A 20997-nucleotide genomic window follows, 5' to 3' on the forward strand; every position below is an offset into this window, starting at 1 on the left:
AATAATCACTTTTCTGAAAGGTTTCAAGCAATTCAATGAAAAAAGATCACATTTCACAACAAATAATTCTATCAACCACTTGAAGTACCATTGGCTATTCAAAATCATAAGGGACAGTTGCTGTAATGTTTACCTTTATTTATAGTTTGGCCTGTAATTGTACAGAGGGCACTATTATTATTTGTCACGAAAATCATTACAGCCTAAAAGTCAAATATTTAACAAGATTTGTATATAAATACACAGATAGAGCAAGTTATGTTTATCCCTAGACTTCCATGAGAGGGGAAGTAATATTTTTGGGTGAAATTCCAATATCATATTTGTTGTTTACATCTGCACTTTCTAACACCCTATTCCAATCAAGCGCGTTAGTATATCTATTGTATTGCACTAGTTTAGCATGCGCATTACACTAGTAAACCATGCAGGGATAGAATTCACTCAAGGTCGTGTATAAGAAGCAGTTAGCTGATCATTGTTCATGCGTGGCCAGTACCCTCCATACGCCAGCTCGCTGAAACACGTTATCATTAACATAAATCAAATTTCAATTGCAGCGACTTATATGATTGAAATGACTAAAAGACGAACCTTTCAAATACGTTATTAATGTGTTTCTGTTTCATAATTCCTACGTTAATTGATACGACAGCGATGTAGAGTGGCATTGTCATACCACCAAACGAGTGATAGGCATGCATCTTGGTTTGTATGCACCTTGTAACCCGCCATGTCAATTATTGTATAACCAGTCGCCTCTGATATATTTATGACTGACGCTTGTCCTACTTTCTAGTATTATCGGACCGAGAATTGCTCCAATAAACGACAACAACTTGATTCATTTTATCTGCTCAAGATTCAACGCAACTTACTTGATGTAGCAACATTCACAGAGAGGGTCTGCCGCGGCCAAGGTACAATTTCCATCTTTCTCATCGTGCTCACGGGAATAACCTCAAAGCCCGTAGAGGGTTTGCCAGTTTTTTGACAATGTACTGTGGCACTCTCACCAAAGCATAGTCACATAATTCTGTTTGCACTAAAGACCGATGGCAGAGTCACTCGAAGGCACCCCTATTGTTAATCATCGCAACTCCGATGAATGTTATAATAACTTTATATGGGGGTGGGGGAGTGCCATTATTTGTATCTCTCCCTCGCCCTGCAACTGTTCCACGGAAAGCTGGCTGAGAAGGTAACTGAGAATACTGACTTGATATCTTTTATCAGGGGTATATGAAGAAAGATTGGACATGTTGCCGCCATGAAAGTTTGTTTAAGGTGGAATGCTTCTTGGGCACGGACTGTCAGATTTTACAATACTTTTCTGATATGTTTCTTGGGTGACTTTAGTCACCCCATTTAAAAGTTAGTGGATATATGAAGTTTCCATCCCTCCTTGTTTTATGAAAAAACTGAGAGTTTAAATTCCTGAAATAACTGACATAGGGACTGGCGGCAATTTTGTATTTTTAATATCGGTAAAGGTTTGATCTATTTAAGCGTGACCCCTGATTTTCATTCTTTAATTTGAAGGGGAATGTTTATAAGACTTTATTTCTCCAGGCGCGTGATACCCAAAAGATGTTGTTTTTCTTCTGAGAATTTTCTGTTCTCTTACCGGTTATATGGAGATCTTCAAGGTAGTATGCGCCCTGAAACTCATAGACTTAAAGTTTTGCTTAAACTTTCCGTACGAAACTTTCAATTCTTCCAGGAATATAATAAAAACCAGGGCCACCGTGCAAAGTTTGGTACCAGAAAAACAAATTACGCAAAATTTACCGACTTGTGGAATTTAAAATGGCAGCCATCCCTGTGTTAATTGTATAGGAAAATTTGCATATTAACAAAACCAAGAGGGTGAAAAGTTTTCAAAAGTTTCACAGTGAGCAACATGACCACTCACACAAGCGATGTATCTGAAAAGTTTTGGAGAAGTTTGGGAGCCCGAATATCTTTTCTCGGGATGCATTCTGTTAAGTTTAATACAATAACCAAAGCTTCCATCCTCCAACCTTTCTATTTGCAGCTCAGACAATCGTGATAGTGATATGGCTGACCTAAATCTAGGTATGAACACCATGTCAGGTTTATAGTACTCTACGCCGACAATTTATCGTCAGGGTGCTAACAGGTTACTCGTAAGTCGTCAATAAGAAAGTCTCGTTGCATATTTGGCAAAAGATCAACCCTAGATGTCCTGATCGACCGTGGACTATGGACAGAGCAAGATAGCATTGTTCTGTATTTAGGAGTAGTTTTAGGGGATGCCAATCAACGAGTGTCCATACAATAGACTACACTGTCATTTTCCCGCCAACAGAGGGCCAAGTTTCAAGAAATGAATTCTATATCGCACCAAACTTCAATGACTGATTACAGGGCCAAAGTGAAACTCATAGTGTGTAAAGACTCGACGTGACCTTCTTTTGAAAATGTACGGTTCGAAAGGTGACCCCCCTCCCCGCCAAAAATATGAGCGAGGCAAACCTTAGAAGCAACGGGCCCTTATCTTGGTGTATGTTTGCTTGGCACAAACAGTTCGGAAGTAATTTTCCAGGCCAAGTTCCGTCGATCTTACGGCCGATCGCGTCTTTTCGGCTCTAATTTGGATCGTTTTAGGTCGTTTCCCGAATTGTTTGGATCGTTTTCTTCGTTTTGGGTCGTTTTTTGGGAGTTTAGGTCGTTTTGATCGTCTCTATGTTTACAAATTAATGCCCCCTATAATATCGTAGAGAGTTCAAACTGAACTGACCCTCAGGGGACAGCAGTTGTGGCTTTTGATAAAATGTTCATCGCTTTGAAACAAAAATCCAGTAAAGATTTTGTTCTTCTCACTATACATCTGCTTTTTCAAATCACGTACATTTATATAAATAGTTAAACATTTATAAAAGCACAGATTTAGCTAGTTTTGTATTGTAAAACATTATTCGTAGATTCTTTATAGACTACAATGTATAGTGAATCAACATTTTGGTGAAATTCCTAAATCAAATTTCTTGCACACGCATGCAATTGTTACCACCCTAGTCTAATCAAGTACATTTTAATAGCAATAAATCAGTGTCCATAAATACACAGATTCAGGTAGTTTTTTATTCTAAAATAATTATTTATAGTTTTCTCACAGACTATGATGTATAGTGAATAAACTTTTCCTTGAAATTCCAAAATCAAATTTGTTGCACATACATGCACTTGTAACGAACCAATTCTCATCATGTACATTTATATAAATTGTCAAACATTTATAAAAGCACAGATTAAGCCAGTTTTGTATTGGAAAAATTATTCATAGTTTCCTCATGGATTACAATGTAAAGTGAATCAAGTGAAGTGAAATCGAAATACAAAAATCAAATTGAACACATATGCACGTATAGCCACCCTAGTCTAAACAAGTACGTTAATATCAAAAACCAAACGTCTGTAAATGCACAGATTTAGCTAGTTTTGTACTGAAAAAAATGTTCATAGTATTCTCATAGGCTTACATGTATAGTGTATCGACATTTTTAGTGAAATTCCAAATTCAAATTTCTTGTGCCTGTATGTACTTGTCACCACCCTATTCTTAACAAGTACATTAATATCAATTATCAAACTTCTATACATGCACAGATATTGCTAGTTTTATATTGGAAAAAATGTTCATAGTTTTCTCATACTCTACCATGTACAGTTGATCAATATTTTTGATATAAGCCAAAAATCAAATTTCGTGTACACACATGCACTTTTACCTGCCACTCCAACCAAAGTTCCTTTCACATAAATTACCAAAGACACGTAAATGTATAGATATAGCCTGTTTTGTAGGGGGAAATTGTTAATAGTTTGCCCAGTAGATTCAAATGTATTATGATTTGATATTTTTGGGAGAAGCATTGTATCGCCATCTCTTGTCTTCTTATAGTTGCGATAGTTGTGCAAAAAATGATGACCTTCCCCAAAAGACAAGTGAAATTTAATGACCCTTCAAAACATGCTTGCGCCAAAAACAGCGACCCCCTCATAAAACACCGGCCTACCCCTGCAATTTCTGTCCAGTCTCTCAGACTTCTGGCGCTAAGCCTTCAGTAGAAGTCACTTTTGATTGCAGAAAACCCGCCTTTAAGTTTCTGGATTTTTCTTTACAGATGACCGATAAAAATGCAGATAACGTCGGTAAAAAAGCCGAATCCTCGTTGGCAAGCAGTTGTGGTCACGAGAACACCAAAAATATGCCGACTGAGAAGAAATGTTTATCGTTTTGCTTCGGTGAAGTTCGGTTTTTCGTTGCCATATTGACGTTGACGATATGGTTACAAGGTACACTTAGTTTGTACCTCGCCAGCACTCTCACAACGCTGGAAAGACGCTACAACTTCAACAGTTCTCAGCTGTCGGCGCTTGTAGTGGTTTCTCAAGTCGGTATGCTAGTGTCCGTAATACTGGTAGCTTACTATGGAGGGCGACCCAGCAGTCATCGACCACGCTGGCTTGGCTGCGGTGTACTAATAATGTCTGTTGGATACCTCATCGGTTCCCTACCCCACTTCGTATTAGGCCCATACCAATATACAGTCGGAGGAGGAGACAACGCAACAAAACAAGATCAATTGTGTCTTGTATCTTCGATGACGCCCTCACCGACCAGTCCCGCAGAATGTGGTTCTGGTGAAAGCGAGTCTTCCGAAGAAAGTACCATTGCGTTCGCCTTAACTCTTACGGGTGCATTCGTAGGCGGTGTTGGGTATAGTCCACTGCTGACATTGGGAACTGCATACGTCGATGATCACGCTCCGCATAGAAGTGCGGCTCTCTATCTAGGCAAGTATGGCGCCACCCTCTCTTCATAGTTCTTTTTATTTTCATACCTTTAAATCCTTTCTTCTGAACCCTCGAACTTGACCACACATTTTAAGTGGTGTTTCAGTTCAAAGTTTAAAGAACATTGTTACTTTTAAAGTTTTTTATAAATCTGAATATCTCCTGTTATTAGTGTGCAGAATTGAAAGTTTTACTTGTCTAGAGAGAGGTAACTATACAGAAGGGCAGAAGCTTCTCGCGCCTGAAACAAGAAGCTCTCACTCCTCAAAGTGTATTGAGAGACATAATGTTGAGCTTGTCAACCAAGCCTCTGTATGTGTAGACTGCATTGTTATCGTTGACGAGCGAATTCTGGCCCGGACTTTAAATTAACAGTGCACTCTACAAGTACAGATGCTGTGTTGACAAGCTAAATAGTGGTTGTATCAGCGTGTTTTCGGGTAGAAGAAAAGTATGTGGTGGACATTCAAAACAAAATTAGTGAAAAATTATGAAAAGTTACAGCTGCAGGTCCTTTAAAATCTCGAAATTAAAGCTGAGGATGGGAGCCCTCGGATGGCGAGTAGTGAAGAAAGCTTGAGCACGGTACACTGCCAGCCTTTTAGCACTCATTGTATTACTCAACAACAAACACTCTATCTTTGGTGTAAATTGATGGGTCGCTATCCGAACACGCAATTGAAGGTTTTTAGTTGACATGAAAAACAACAATAATAAACGAATGACAAAAGAAAATGTTTTTTGTCGATAACGTAAGTCCATTTCTAACTGGCGTAACGAACCAACAGTTGTAGTTTCCTAGATTTACTGTTGCGACACCAACTTTTAATGTGTCGTTTAACGACCATAGTTTGTTTCCATACAAAATCCTAAAACAATGATGGCAGTGTTACCAACACACGTATGATTAACTGAAGAATCCCGTTTCCTCATTCGTCTCAAAACAGGCATTATCTACATGATGTGGGGGATAGGGCCAATCAGTGGCAACCTTATAGCCGCCGCCTGCCTGCTTGTGTACGTAGATTTCAACAGAGTAGACGAGTCGAGCATCGAGTTGACTCCCTCCGACAGAGAATGGCTCGGTGCATGGTGGGTGGGGACTTTTGTAGGCGCTTGGATGTTGATAGTGGTTGCCCTGCCGTACTTCTTCATTCCTAAAAGACTGGAGACAAAGGAAGACTGTGGAAAACGTGAGATGGCATTCCATCTGTCAAAGAATGAACAGAAGTTCTCGTTTGGGCCAAAAGGTAATTCAGTGCATATTGGATTCGAAACGCTCATCAAAGCAGTGGCAATGAAAATAAATTAGATTAAAAGAATAAAGTCGCTATCTTTTCAAATCATTTCGGCCAGTTTTGTTTCATATGAGCAGCCATTTTTTACTTTTCTGTTTACTGAAATATGCGACGTTGTCAGTCAGTCAGTCATCATCATCATCATCATCATGATCATCATCATCATCTCTCTCTCTCTCTCTCTCTCTCTCTCTCTCTCTCTCTCTCTCTCTCTGCGCTTGTAGATATAACAATAAATGCTTTAATGACATAACTTGTGACGCATGCAACAAAATATATCATTAGTAAATTCACATGCTATATACGCAAGATATGAGTAGAACTCCGATGATTGACAATTCATCATTTTTCAGTGAGTTGAACAACACAAAGAACTTCTCAATTGAAGCAAAAAAAATCCGAAATAATTTAAATTGATGATGATTTTGCTCCTTTAAGTAATCCCGTTCGTCCACCTTGTTTCAAAAACTCAATTGATGCAGTTTAGCTTAATTTTGACTGTTCCTGATCAACATCACTGTGGAACTGTTTTGTTTATTTGGTTACTGATGAAGGGAGGAAGAAGACATGTGACGTTTTGAAAAATACCTTTCTGAAATAACAACTCTGATTTTATCGTGACTTCGATATTCAGACTCTCAAATTTTACAATATTGTTTTTGCCGACCACTTGTCGGGATATGGAGCATATGGAGTAAGCTTAAATAAATTTTTCGTCAGTTTAGTTTTGTGAAAGTTTATTTTACCCCATATGAATTATGGCCATTTTGAATTTCAAATATCAGTAAATATCGGGTAATTTGTTTCTCTGGTACCAAAATTTGCACGCTGACCTCTGATTTTTATTCTTGATTTTGAAAGAGAACGGTTTAAAATTTACTTGTGGAAAGTTTGAGCAAAGGTTTATATCTTTTATTTTCGAGGCCTGAACTATACCTTAAGTATCTAATCAGAACAAGATGAATTTAATGTAACATCCGTCTGTCATGCAAAATAACGCATGCGCCTACCATGTCTTTCAGGGTTCTTAAAGGCGACGTACAGACTACTGAAAAACCCTCTCTATATATTCCCGACGCTCGGCTATGCATTTGATCTATCAACTACAATGGGAATCCTTCCATTCATTCCAAAGTATTTCGAAGAACAGTTTGGGCTAAATCCGACGTCAGCCAACATTTACACAGGTAAGAACCTCATATCGCACCCACGAAGTTCATGAAGTGTGTATGTTTGTTTGACTGTGTTTGTTTGTTTTGTTTGTGTGGGAGAGAGAGAGAGAGAGAGAGAGAGAGAGAGAGAGAGAGAGAGAGAGAGAGAGAGAGAGAGAGTGAGAGGGGGGGTTAGGTTTAGGTTGTGAGAACCAACACTAGAAAGAGGCTGGATCTGATCTGACTAAAGGCATAAAGGTAACCTCCATGCTTTAAGTTATTTTTTCTCTTGCAGGAATCTTTGCATCTTTGCCTTATGGACTTGGAATGATCCTTGGAGGCTACATGATAAAGAGATTGAACATGCAAACGCTTGGTATGTCTAAGTTTATGGTGTTCGTTGTCGCGGTCGGTACACTATTGTGCGCTGCTTTTTATCCCCTGACATGTGGAGATACATATGTAGCTGGCATGGGGTAAGTTGTACAAGCGATGCCCTCGATTTATGTTTGCTGCATGTTTGTAAGTTTGTTTGTGTCGGTGGTCGTCGCACGGGTTTTAATCGCATCATTGCCACCGATCGTCCATCTCAGTTAGTATATGTCATAGACACGAATCTTGTGCGAAAGCTCCGATGACAAACTAAATACGCTGTTCCATTGAATAGCCGCTATTATTTTTGATAGCCCATTTCGTATTCTCTGCTAAAGCTACCTGTATATGTACATGTATTAGTGACAATTGAATTCAAACCATTGTGTGCATATCTACAGGTAGAATAAGCTGAACTGAATTCTTGTTATTGCCAATTGTTAACCTGCTCAACTGTGCTCTAGAAAACAAAAGAGTAGTAGTCAAACTATGATGGTGGATGAGTGATGTGAGTGTACAATAAAACCCAAAACAGAACAATAATACTGAAAAACATATAACAAAAGTTGCAGCTGTATGGGGACCTAAACATAGACACACCTGCAAACACAGATACTCAAGCGCACACACACACACACACACACACACACACACACACACACACACACACACGTACACGCACATACACGCAAAAAATCGACGGCTGCCTCCGAATTATGCGGAAAATCATAGAAACAATATTTTTGTCTGGCTTAAACGTTTATCTGTCTGTTTGCAGGCAATATTTTAAGACATTTCGGGGATGCATTTTTTTGTTTTAGAGTAAATCCGTGCAGGCGAACATTCATGTTAACTTTATGTTATAGACGATCTTACAACACTGCCGTGCAATCGCATTCACAAGTTATGAGCTGATAGTCATCCCCTTCTCTCTTATCGAGAGAGAGAGAGAGAGAGAGAGAGAGAGAGAGAGAGAGAGAGAGAGAGAATATTTAATAGATACATAGATATTACTACCTTTCATCTCCAGAAATGACGGTATAGACAAGACCCAGCTATGCAACGAAGATTGCGGTTGTTCAGTTGATGCATTTGAGCCAGTCTGTGGTTCTGATGGATATACCTACGCTTCCCCTTGTCATGCCGGGTGTAATGAGTCGATGAACAACCTAAACAACATAAGTTATAAGAATGGAGCTTAACAGGGCTGAAGTGACTATCTTTTTTGACTCACCAAAGTCATCGTGAAAACACGCGATGCATGAGTAGTCAAATCAGTCAAATCACGTCTACAGAATAGCACAGATCACAGGCATAACATACGATGGGCTGATAGGGCGATACCAGATGTAGTGTTATCAAAGAGATTAAACTGTTTTTCAAAATAAAAAGGATGTGAAGAATAGTCTATAATTCTTGCGAAAGGGACATAGAATGATCAGCAGATATCAGTCGTTCATTTTATTGCAAACGGCGAAGGCAAACAATACTGATAACATCAAGTGCCAAACGAAGTTCGGGTTGAGGTCGTAAGTTACACTGTCTGTAAAGCGTGGTTGTCTTCAGTTTTGATGTAGAAGGGTTGTACATTGTACATGACAGAGGATAATGATGTACAGGGAATAATACTGAGTGCATCAACAAATGAAAATGTGAGGAAAGCGGTTATAAAAACTGTTTTCCGTTCACCATTTGAAGCGAGAGTGTTGAGTCACACCGAGTTTGAGTTGAAGTTTTCTGACTCAGGCGTTTGGCCGAGAGCTCTGCTTAAGTTTACGCCAGTTTAATTGAGGTTGTTTGTCAGTTCTTGTGACTATTCAAAGTGGAATTACACGTACATCTGTCAGACGTTAAAACACATTACAGCCACTGCTGCGACATGACTCGCACATGCTTCTATAAATTAATATTACAATGTCGTATGAATAAAAACAAGTAAAAGTAAAATTCCGATTAAAATGGCCTTCATGTTTGAACATTACATGTTTCTTACAATCGTTTTCGTCACACATTTACCAACAGTCATTTTATTAAACGATATAACTCTGCAAAAAATTATATTTACCCCGTTGAGGTTTGCATTGTGGTAAGATATTCTAAATTTTACAAAACTGTCAAGTTAAGTATGCCCTGGTCAACTCTTCAAGGAATGGCAAAGTTTGTACTATTTGTTTGTTAACTTTCCATTTTTCTCGTGTTATAATTTTCATAGTAACATTAAAACATTGCAACGAAAAATTTGATTGTTCAAGTTCCCCTGGTTAATGGGATGCTCCCAGGATCTTCAGTGCAGTAGATGCTATTTTGGTCTTCAAACAACCACAGTGTCGTCCTTTTTGTTGGCAGCGTTTTTTGTGCATGTGGTGATGATGTATTTTAGAAATTGTTGTAGACTGTCCCTCCCAATTCTGCTACTGTGACAGTAAGCGGTTTTTTCCTCCTATCTCTGTTCCAACAGTCTTCATACGACTACACATCGTGTAGCTGCATACAAGATTTGATGATGGCGTCTGACGGAATGTGTCAGGGAGCTTCTACCTGCTCGCTCTTCTACGTCTTTCTGGTCTTTATGTTCCTCTTTGCCTTGTTCAGCTCTCTCAGAGAAATCCCTTCAACGATGCTGGTTATGAGGTAAGAACGCTGGGTGCCGGGGCTGGGTGTACCAATATTTACTATTGTAAGTTTATCACTACTTCTAGTATACCGTCATATATTGGACTATCGATAAAATAGAATCAGAACCTTGAATTTGACTCGCATCTTAGGAGGAAATGTCGAGTCATTTAAGATTTACGTAAAGATTTTTGTTGCAGATGATAGTCTCCAATGTAGACTTGCCCCACACCTGTGAGAATATGAATATCAAAACTGGGTGAACGCGATGACCCATAGGCTAGGCAGAGTGTACCTTTTCCCATTGTTACCCTACCAGGAGTAGAGTAATCATGGAAGTTGATCTAGAGTAACAGTGGATTACCTGATCAACTTGAAAACTGCAGAAATTGCGAGGGGTCCTGCAACATTAATTGATTTGTAACTGCTTTATCTGTTCATTTTAAACAGTGCTGGAATGATTCTCGCCACAAGTAATACATGAGAAAAGTGAAATTAAACAAAAATACTTCCTGCCCTACGATGACACAGATTAGACACATTATAACAATTAAACATTCGAGAATTCGGTCTATAAAATCATGTTGTTTGTCGTGGGAGATATATCTTGCACGCAAACGTTCTTCTGGGGATGTTATGGAAGCCAAACACAAAACAAAACAGAACAAAATCCTGTAATTCGTATCATTCACTCCTATTCAGGTCTGTTGACGAGAAGGAAAAGTCCTTCGCCCTTGGCGTCAGATTCCTGTTGGTGCGTATCTTCGGTGAGTAGATATTATATCTAAGAAGTTTGTTGAAATGACAGATTTCCTCCTCCACTTTTTACTTGTATCGAATGTATTAGTTACACACTGTCGCAGTCAAAACTGCGTGTTAACTGTACTGAGACCACTTTGCAGCTTGCGGTTAACGACAGAGTTGCGATTTGTATCGATGGTATATGGTCGGCCCAAATCAACTGGAAAATTTGAATGACACTGGTGTAACGATATAATTGGCTTACTTTTAATTTTACAGGCATCATTCCCCTACCAATTCTATATGGTCAAGTGATTGACATCTCCTGTTCCCTGTGGAGGACCTACTGTGAGGGCGCCATTCGCGGAGCATGTTCGGTGTATGACAACCACGCCTTTCGACGGAATTTCGTTGTCTTGACAGTAGGCATTAAGCTGTTGGCTCTGACAATGTTTATTATCCTGTTTGTTCTGTGGAAGAGAAAATGGAATGACGCAGAAAATAGACATCAAGGGGAAGGCGATCAGAGTTCCGGAAAGACCAATGAAATATTCGCAAACGATGCAATTTGTGAGGACCAGGAAGATGGCCGTGTTCAACAGCAGATCAACGGTGGTTTTCTTGTTGAAGACAACCAGGATTCTGATTTATCGTCGAAAGAGAGCAAATTTGATGACACCCATTTGTAACAGAAATGCATGAATTTAGTCACGTGGTATGAGAGCGGAGTGACTGGACATGCTCTTGTTGACGTGGTTTATGAAATTGTTTGCTGTATCGATTTGCTCTTTTCGAAAAAAACAAAAAAAAACCAACAAAAATTGACCCAGCGTATTTGCGACCCAAGATATATTTTTCTTTCTCGGTCTTCACTCTATTCTTGTGCTTTATACTTTGTCTGTCACTTGCTAATAGCAATGGAATTTGAATACGTAACGTAATTGAGGTAAAGTATCAGGTTTGTGATGTAAGATTGGTGTACATACAGGTGTGTGTGTGTTTTGCATTTTGTGGGTGGCGCTTGTCTTGCATATTTAATGGGACAATGTGGTTACTTTAAATTCTGATGCCAAACACTAGAGGTCAGGTATTGCTTACATATTTTAAAACAACTTACTTCATCGTTCACAAACTTGTGAATACAGTTGTCAATGATGTATTGGACTTTCCACTTTGGCTATAGTTACCAGAACGTCACCCTGACCAACCCACATAAATTTTTAAGAGTTAAACTTTTTACTGAGTTTATTTTTATTTAGTGGCAAAATGAAGCATCGTCCGCCTGTGTTGATCAGGAATACTGGGAATAGCGAAGTACATGTATATCAATACTATAGTCCGTGGACAGGATTCTATCGTGTCTACACTGACCCACTGCGTTAACTTAGTACGTGCCTCAAAAGTGACAGACATAAACTTTTGCCCAAACTTTCCAAAATGAATAGACACTAGGGGCTGTGCTGCGTTCACAAACATGTCTTGGGGAGGGGACTGGAGGAATGGCGATTTAAATATTATTTTTTTCAGACCCCTTCCCTCAATACCCTCAAATATTTTCGAGTTCCCCCTTTTATATTATCAAAATGCTTCAAGCTCCTCTCCAAAATTATCATACAGCCACACATTTATTAGGAATGCATGCAGAATACAAATGAACATGTATAGCGTAGTTCTTCCCGCAGATGTTCGACACTACCTCTTATTAGCGTGTGGTAGAGCCGTATTCCTACGGAAAGTCCTTAAAGTGATGCATCAGTAGACATTTTGGAGTGATCATTCGAAGCCGACTTGAGTTTATCCAACTCTTGCCAGGTTAATGGCACCAGCTGAAGAGCACACAAAATGACGATCATGAGAGCGTATGCAAATCATGAATTCCTGGCTACACTTTGCCAAATTGTGAAAAGTTGAGCTCAGTGACCTACCAAAATATATTTCAAAATTACAAAACATATGTATACCTATACATATATATATGACTTAGATGCTACCTATAAATGTTATACAAAATTGACAATACTGGAAGGTTAAAATGTTCCATCAAATCAACGTTTAATCTCATAAATTTTTGGTAATAATGGCAAATTAATAAAAAATAAATGATTCCATTCAGTCACACTTTTTTTCAGAGTCTTTACTGCAGTGTTCGAAATTCGTGGAAAATATCAACCAGTCACCAGGACTGGTAACTTCAAAAAATTGCCTGTCCTGCCAAAAACTTACCAGTCCTGATACTGGGATTACTTTTATGTGCCTAAGTATTTTTGTTATGCGCTGTTGAGCAGGATGAATTTACGGGAAAGAAAACTGTCTTGCCATAAAATTCAAATGGGAGCCCGGAGAAAAAATAGCACACATAGCTTTAAAGAAGACTCCCTACGCTAAAGTCAACCTGTCCGCCGGACTGGTAACTTTTTTTATTTTACCAGTCCGGCAGAAAAACAAACAGTCTCGGACTGCCGGACAGGTGTTATTTTGAACACTGCTTTACTGTTCAAAGTTTTACTTTTATGTTATTAGTTAGACATTAAAAATACTTTCGTTTTGTAATTCCTAATTATTGTGCACGAAAAGTCTTCTCAGTCATTTTGTTGATTTAATATACAATGTTGCTATTACCTTGACATGTGGTATCTTTCCATGCATTCATTTTTCATAACGAATATGCAGTTTGTACATCTTCTTCATCTGCGACACCTGATGATACTCATATTTCTCTTCAATCAAAGTCTCACTGAGCGATAGCTCTGTCAATACCAAATATAAATCCGTACCGTTGCTCTGCTTATCTGTTCCAGCTTTCCGGCGAAACACGTTCGTGGTATGCCTATGTGTGCCATGAGCGCGTACAAGTGTGCACGTTATGTCAAAGTCTTGTGTTCGCGTTCAGTTAGGACTAGCACTGACTGTGGCGTTGGACCATCAACCTTGGAGCTATCAGTGAAAGACTTCCATGGCTGGGCCAACATTTCTGATAATTGGGGGTGGGGAAGGGACCTGTAACTAACGATTCCATTTTTTTTTAAATGAAGTGTCTTGTTTTCCTTTCACACTATTTCGGAAAATGATTCTAGTAAAAATTCACGTCTCCGGTAAATTGCCACTGGACAAAATTTTGTTGTAGCAGTTGTTGAAAACTCTATGACATCGTCGCGAATTAGAATCGGAGATTAGTTAGAGACCTGCTCCGCGGTTATGTCACTGAGCGAACAACGTTTTATGACCTAGGATTCCCGGGTCGTGTCTGGTAACTATGACCGGTCACCGCGCTGCATCTCGCTAAATCAGAATCGGTCCTCCTTGTCTGTGAACTTCGCTTACAAAAAGTCACATTTACATCGACAGATGTAGATGACATAGTAAGAAAAGTATGAACAGATATGAAACATAGAATACAGTAGAAAAAGCAAAGGTTTAAGGTGAAGGATCACAAATGTAGGCTAATGAGATGCAAGCACTTCAGAGTAGAGTATTGCTCAGTCTTAAGGGTCGAAAAAGGTCAAGACACACTCAAAGTTATAATGAGGATCATAGTGTTACGGATGAGACGAGTATTACGTGTTGTACCGTGTTTGTAGCAATCATGAAATGTTGGAAGATATGGCGGGTATAGTAAAGTTTCCTGCGGGTTAGAGGAATTTGAAAGGCGGTAATATTTTGCATTTTTTTACATTCTCTGCTTCAGGAAACCGGAGTATGGCCTTTGTGAGGTCATCGCTTGTACTTATCAGTTGTTATTTATGGTGGTGTTCGTCTCCGAGCATGTCGATTCCATGCCCAGACGCTGATCAGCGTCCCTAGATTAAATTGTTAACAGGGCTTTACACCTTTATCATAATTCAACACTTAGAGAGGTAAAGGACGGAAATTACGGGGGGGGGGGGGTTCAAAGTGACGCTGCACGGAAAAATAGTGACCCTTCAAAAGTATTTGTGAGAAAGCAAGTTACCCTCTCCAATGTTCATGCGCAAAGAACATTGACCCTCCCCTGAGTGTCACAGTCCATATCAATAATATCTTAACTGACAAATACTTTCTCATTTGGATTATTTGAACTAAATGTCATGGCCCCACAACAATGCTTGCTCGAAAAATTGCGACCCAACTCCACAAAAAACACCGGCCTCCTCTCTGTAGATGGTTTCCATTTCTTTTTCTGTCCGAATCCTTTTACTGTCCTTGCTCTCCCATTCTGGGCTACCATCTAAGCTCCTTGCGGTAAACTTCTCAACATCCAGGTTTGGTCCAGTCCCTTTGTTAAACCAGTGCTCTCCTTCGTGACCGGGCATTCGTCTCATCATATCGTTTGTTTGCCCGTATTACGACAGGTTGTAAACCATACAGGGATAGAAGTCACTCAAGGTCGTGCATAAGAAGCAGTTAACTGATCATTGTTCATGAATGGCCAGTACACTCCACACTCCAGCTCGCTGACATGAAACATGTTATCTTTGATATAAATCAAACATTAATTGCAGCTATACTCGTATGATTGAAATGACTAAAAAACGACTTTTCAAATAGTTATGAATGTGTTTCTGTTTCATAATTCCTACGTTAATTGATACGGCAGTGATGTAGAGAGGCATTGTCATATCCCCAAACAAGTGATAGGCATGTATCCTGGTTTATTTGCACCTTGTAAACCACTATGTCCATTATTGAATTATTATATAGCCAATAACCTCTGACATATTTATGGCTGACGCTTGTCCTATTTTGTAGTATTATCGGACAGAGAATTGCTCCGATAAACGACAACAACAACTTGATTCATTTTTTTCTGCTCAAGATTCCATTGTTTGCACGCCACTTACTAGGTATAGCAACATTCACAGAGAGGGTATGCCGCGGTCCGGGTATAATTTTCATCCACTTATCGTGCTTACAGGAATAACGTCACAGCCAATAGAGCGTTTGCCAGTATTTTTGACATTGTATTGCAGCACTTTCACCAAAGCATAGTCACATAATTCTGTTTGCAATAAAGAGCAATAGAAGAATCACTCAAGGGCACCCCTTTTGTCAATTATCGCACCTGAGCTGGACGTTATGATAACTTTATGTCAGGGTGGAGGAGTACCATTATTGGTATCTCTCCCTCGCCCTGCAACTGTTCCACGGAAAGCTGGCTGCGAAGGTAACTGAGAATACTGACTTGATATCTTTTATCAGGGGTACATGAAGAAAGATTGGACATTCTGCCGGCATGAAAGTTTGTTTAAGGTGGACTGCATCTTGGGGACGGGCTGTCAGATTTTACAATACTCTTCTGATATGTTGCTTGAGTGACTTTAGTCACCTCATTTAAAAGTTGGCAGAGTATTTTCATTCCTGCCTTGTTTTATAAAAAACCGGAAAATTTAACTTCCTGAAATAGCTCATATAGGGTTAGCGGCCATTTAGTATTTTAAACATTGATAGAGTTTTGATCTATTTAAGCGTGAGCCCGATTTCTATCCTTAATTTTGAAGGAAAATGGTTTATAAGACTTTTCATTCTCGATGCGCGTGCTCCCTAAAGAAGTTGTTTTTCTTCTAAGAATTTTCTGTTCTCTTACCGGTTATATGGAGATCTTCAAGGTATTATGCGCCCCGAAACTCATAGACTTAAACTTTTGCTTAAACTTTCCGCACGGAAACTTTCATAATTAACTTTTTCATTCCAGGTCAAGAATAAAAACCTGGGACCACCGTGCAAAATTTGGTATCAGTGTAACAAATTACAAATTACGGAAAATTTACCAACTTGTGGAATTTAAAATGGCCTCATCCCTGTGTTAACTCTGTGGGGGAAAAACTAAAATTTATATATTGAATTTCACAAAACTATGAGGGTGAAAAGTTTTCTCACTTCAATAGTTTCAAAATAAGCCACATCACCACCCAAACAAGCGATGTATTGGAAAAGTTGTGGAAAGGTCTTGGAGTCCGAATATCTTTCCTCGAGGTGCATTCTGTTAAGTTACATACAATAACCAAAGCTTCTATCCTCAAACATTCCGATATGCGGCTCAGACAATCGTGATAGTGATGCGACTGACCTAAATCTAGGTATTACTGACCTAAATCAAGGTATGAAAACAATGTCATATTTATAGTGCCCTACACCGACAATTTGTCGTGAGGTTGTTAACAGGTATCTCATAAGGCGTCAATAAGAAAGTCTTGTTGCATATTTGGCAGAAGATCAACCCTTGATGTTCTGACCGAGCGTGGACCATGGACAAAGCAAAATAGCATTGTTCTGTATTTAGTGGTAGTTTTGGGATGCCAATCAACGAGTGTTCTTGCAATCGTACTGACTAAATTGTCATTTCTTCGCCGACAAAGGACCAACCCACATATCGCCAAGTTCAAGAAACGACTTCTATATCACACCCAACTTCAATGACCTAGCACATTGCCACAGTGAAACTCATAGTATGTAAAGAATCGACGGGACCTTTTACTGAAAATGTATGACTCGAAAGGTGAACCCCCGCCTAAAATATGGGCGTTTGTAAACATTGAGACGAGGCAAACCGAACCAAGGTAGAACACCAATGGGCCCCTGTACGTTCGCTTGGCACAAACAGTACGAAAGTAAGTTTCCGGGCCAAGTTCCGTCGATCTTACGGCCGATCGCGTCTTTCCCCCTCTAGTTTAATCGTTTAAGGTCCTTTCCATGATTTTGTGAATCGTTTTTTCATTTTGGGTCGTTCGTTGGAGAGTTTAGGTCGTTTGGTCGTCTCTATGTTTACAAATTAACGCCCCCTAAAATATTTCACAGCCAGGTAAAAGCGGTTAAACTGAACAAACCCTTGAGGGTACAACAGTTGTGGCTTTTGATAACATGTTCATCGCTTTGGAACAAAAATCAAGTAAAGATGGAAGACACCAAAAAACAATGACGCACAAGGGAACGGCATAAGGGACTAAGCACAAATTACAGGGGGGGGCGGCGTTTTTGAAAATGACGCTGTGTGAAAAAATAGTGACACTTCAAAAGCCTTTGTGAGAAAAAGAGTGACCTCCCCAATTTTCATTCGCAAAAAATCAGTGACCCTCCCCTATGTGTCACAGTCCGTATCAACAGTATCTTAATTGACATATACTTTCTCATTTGAGCTTTGAACTTTCAAAGAATACTTTTTAACCTTTACAAATAATCACTCGGGTGTAATTAAAATATCATGTTTCTTGTTCACATTTGCTTTTTTAAACACCCCATTCTCATCACGAACATGCAGGGACTGTCCAGAATATACTTCCAGGAGGAGGCCGGAGGATTTGCTATTTTCCTGGGTATATTATAGAGAAAATCTATGACTTCCTCATATTTCTTGGGTTTTTTTCCATGCCCTCAAATATATATATGCATGCTTACACACTAAGACATATAAAGTTTGACAAATGTATCATGTCACCATACTTGATTTTTAGACAGAATCATAATTGTATGTTTTCCTTTTGAAAAAATACAGATGCAAAAGTGCTGAATCAGCATTTTTAAAACGATTTTCTGGTATTTGTTTAATATGTGGAACCTTTGTTATTCCAATTACTTTTACATGTTGCTTGCGCTGGAAATACTACACTTAGAGGAGATTTTGGTATCGCAAGTGTACTGAAATATCAAGATTTTTATCCACTATCGCTATATTTTTCTTTGAAAGGGTAAATTTGCAATAAAATTATTGTGCGGTGCTCGAAATCATGGGGCATGGGTGACTAAATTATCTCAAAAAGTAAATTTGAAAAACCTTTTTTCTTACTTTTTTCATTCTCATTCTTCCAGCTACAACAATTGTGACCTCTAGAAAAATGACCATATTCTTAGTATTAGGTGGTTCCCCACCTTAAAGGGACATTTGCTGTAACTTTTGGCATTTGTTCAATGTCTTATTTTCTGTGTATCAAAAATTATTTCTTATTCTATCCCTACATAGAACACCCAACGCTGTATTTAGCAACATACTAGTACATAATTATGTAAATGACCATTGTTATTCTTGACAAATGAATTCTAGTCTGGACTTGATTCGAAATCTCTTTTCAACAATAACAACGCTGACTGTTCACTGTACGGTATGTGTTGACATGCTAAATACTGGACGCGTCATGACGCTTGAGGAAGGTGAACAAGATGCTGCACTAGATGCATAAAAAAACACTGAATATTACCAAATTTTGCAGCTAAAGGACTTTAAATACTCTTGTATCACTTATAGAGTTTATCCTTCCCCCAGGTAGCTACTATGGTTCTCTTTTTTATAAATCAGAACTTGTGGGTAAATACTAAATTGATGTGTTTTGCCCTATGCCCCCTGAAAGATTGTGGTATTTTGTCTGGGCTCCCGTAATTTTCCTGGAAGAAATGGGTGGCCCCTTTGAAAATGCTCAAGCCCCCTGGAAATAAATTCTGAACACTCCCTTATATAAATTGTCAGACATTTATAAAATCACATATTTCGCTAGTTTTGTATTGTAAAAAATTATTCATAGTTTCCTCATAGACTACAATGTATAGTGAATCAACATTTTGGTGAAATTCCAAAATCAAATTTCTTTCACACACATGCACTTGTACCGACCCTAATCTAATAAGTACATTAATAGCAATAATCAAGCATTTATAAATACAAAAATTTAGCTAGTTTTGTGTTAGGAAACAATGATTCATAGTTTCCGTATCAATTACAATATATAGTGAATCACCATTTTGTTGAAATTCCAAAATCAAATTTCTTGTACCCATATGCACTTGTGACCACCCAGTCCAATCAAGTACATAAATAGCAATAATCAAAAGTTAATAAATGCCTAGATTTAGCTAGTTTTGTACTAGAAAGGTATTATCAGTTTTCTCATAGGCGTACATGTGGTAGTGTATCAACATTTTCGTGAAAATCCGAATTCAAATTGCTTGTACCCATACGTACTTGTAATCACCCAATTCTTAACAAGTACATTTATATCAATTATCAGGCACCTATAAATGCACAGATATTGCTAGTTTTATATTGAAAAAAAAATTATAGTTTTTTCATACTCTACAATGTATAGTGAATCAACGTTTTTTGATGGAATCCAAAAATCAAATTTCTTGTACACACATGCACTTTTTACCTGAAACTTCAAGCAAAATTCATTTCACATAAATTATCAAACATATGTAAATGTACAGATCTAGCCTGTTTTATAGGGGGATATTGTTAAAACTTTGTCCAGTAGATTCTCATGTATAATGACTTGATACTTTTTGGGAGAAGCACTGTATCGGCCATCTCTCACCTTCTTATAGTTGCGCAAAAATGATAACCCTCCCGAAAGGCATGCAGGCAATATCATGACCCTTCAAATGCTTGCGCTAGAAATAGCGATCCATCTCCATAAAACACTACCTCCTGTAAAATCCGTCCAGTTATAAGATTTCTGGTGTTAAATCCCTCTGTAGAAGTCACTTTTGATTGCAGAAGCTCTGCATTTAAGTTTCTGGATTTTTCTTTACAGATGGCCGATAAGCTTAAAAATGCAGATAACGTCGGTAAAAAGGCCGAATCCTCGTTGGCAAGCAGTTGTGGTCAAGAGGACACCAACAATATGTCAACGGAGAAGAAAAGTTTTTGCTTCGGTGAAGTTCGTTTCTTCGTTGCCATCTTGACTTTGACGATATGGTTACACGGTACACTTAGTTTATACTCAGGCAGCACTCTCACAACACGAGAAAGACGCTACAACTTCGACAGTTCTCAGCTGTCGGCGCTTGTAGTGGTTTCTCAAGTCGGTACGCTAGTGTCCGTAATACTGGTAGCTTACTATGGAGGGCGACCAGGCAGTCATCGACCACGGTGGCTTGGCTGCGGTGTTATAATAATCGCTGTTGGATACCTCATCGGTTCCCTACCCCACTTCGTATTAGGCCCATACCAATATACAGTCGGAGGAGGAGACAACGCAACAAAACAAGATCAATTGTGTCTTGTATCTTCGATGACGCCTTCACCGACCAGTCCC

General features: G+C 38.8%; 2 protein-coding genes across 2 annotated transcripts; both read left to right on the plus strand.

Moving 5' to 3' along the window:
- Nucleotides 1–5775: 5775 nt before the first annotated feature.
- On the plus strand, nt 5776–8050 carry LOC139152276 (solute carrier organic anion transporter family member 1B3-like). The gene is made up of 4 exons (XM_070725418.1): nt 5776–6074; nt 7145–7309; nt 7569–7749; nt 8047–8050. Exons 1-4 carry the CDS (start codon nt 5783–5785, stop codon nt 8048–8050), a joined length of 642 nt encoding a protein of 213 aa, XP_070581519.1. The 5' UTR covers nt 5776–5782.
- A 2059-nt stretch (nt 8051–10109) lies between these two features.
- LOC139151501 (solute carrier organic anion transporter family member 2A1-like) lies at nt 10110–13000 on the plus strand. Its single transcript, XM_070724351.1, has 3 exons — nt 10110–10276; nt 10961–11025; nt 11279–13000. The coding sequence occupies exons 1-3, from the start codon at nt 10146–10148 to the stop codon at nt 11686–11688; spliced, it is 606 nt and encodes a 201-aa protein (XP_070580452.1). The 5' UTR covers nt 10110–10145; the 3' UTR covers nt 11689–13000.
- The last annotated feature ends 7997 nt before the right edge of the window (nt 13001–20997 follow it).

This window comes from Ptychodera flava, chromosome 15 (assembly GCF_041260155.1).
Source record: "Ptychodera flava strain L36383 chromosome 15, AS_Pfla_20210202, whole genome shotgun sequence".
Classification (NCBI taxonomy): domain Eukaryota; kingdom Metazoa; phylum Hemichordata; class Enteropneusta; family Ptychoderidae; genus Ptychodera; species Ptychodera flava.

Excerpts from the sequence above, each read along its gene's own strand:
- LOC139152276 (XM_070725418.1), top strand. The coding sequence starts at position 5,783 with ATGATGTGGGGGATAGGGCCAATCAGTGGCAACCTTATAGCCGCCGCC. Across the intron at positions 6,075-7,144 it reads GTTCTCGTTTGGGCCAAAAG|GGTTCTTAAAGGCGACGTAC; the intron begins GTAATTCAGTGC and ends CATGTCTTTCAG. Across the intron at positions 7,310-7,568 it reads GTCAGCCAACATTTACACAG|GAATCTTTGCATCTTTGCCT; the intron begins GTAAGAACCTCA and ends TTTCTCTTGCAG.
- LOC139151501 (XM_070724351.1), top strand. The coding sequence starts at position 10,146 with ATGATGGCGTCTGACGGAATGTGTCAGGGAGCTTCTACCTGCTCGCTC. Across the intron at positions 10,277-10,960 it reads TCAACGATGCTGGTTATGAG|GTCTGTTGACGAGAAGGAAA; the intron begins GTAAGAACGCTG and ends ACTCCTATTCAG. Across the intron at positions 11,026-11,278 it reads CCTGTTGGTGCGTATCTTCG|GCATCATTCCCCTACCAATT; the intron begins GTGAGTAGATAT and ends TTAATTTTACAG.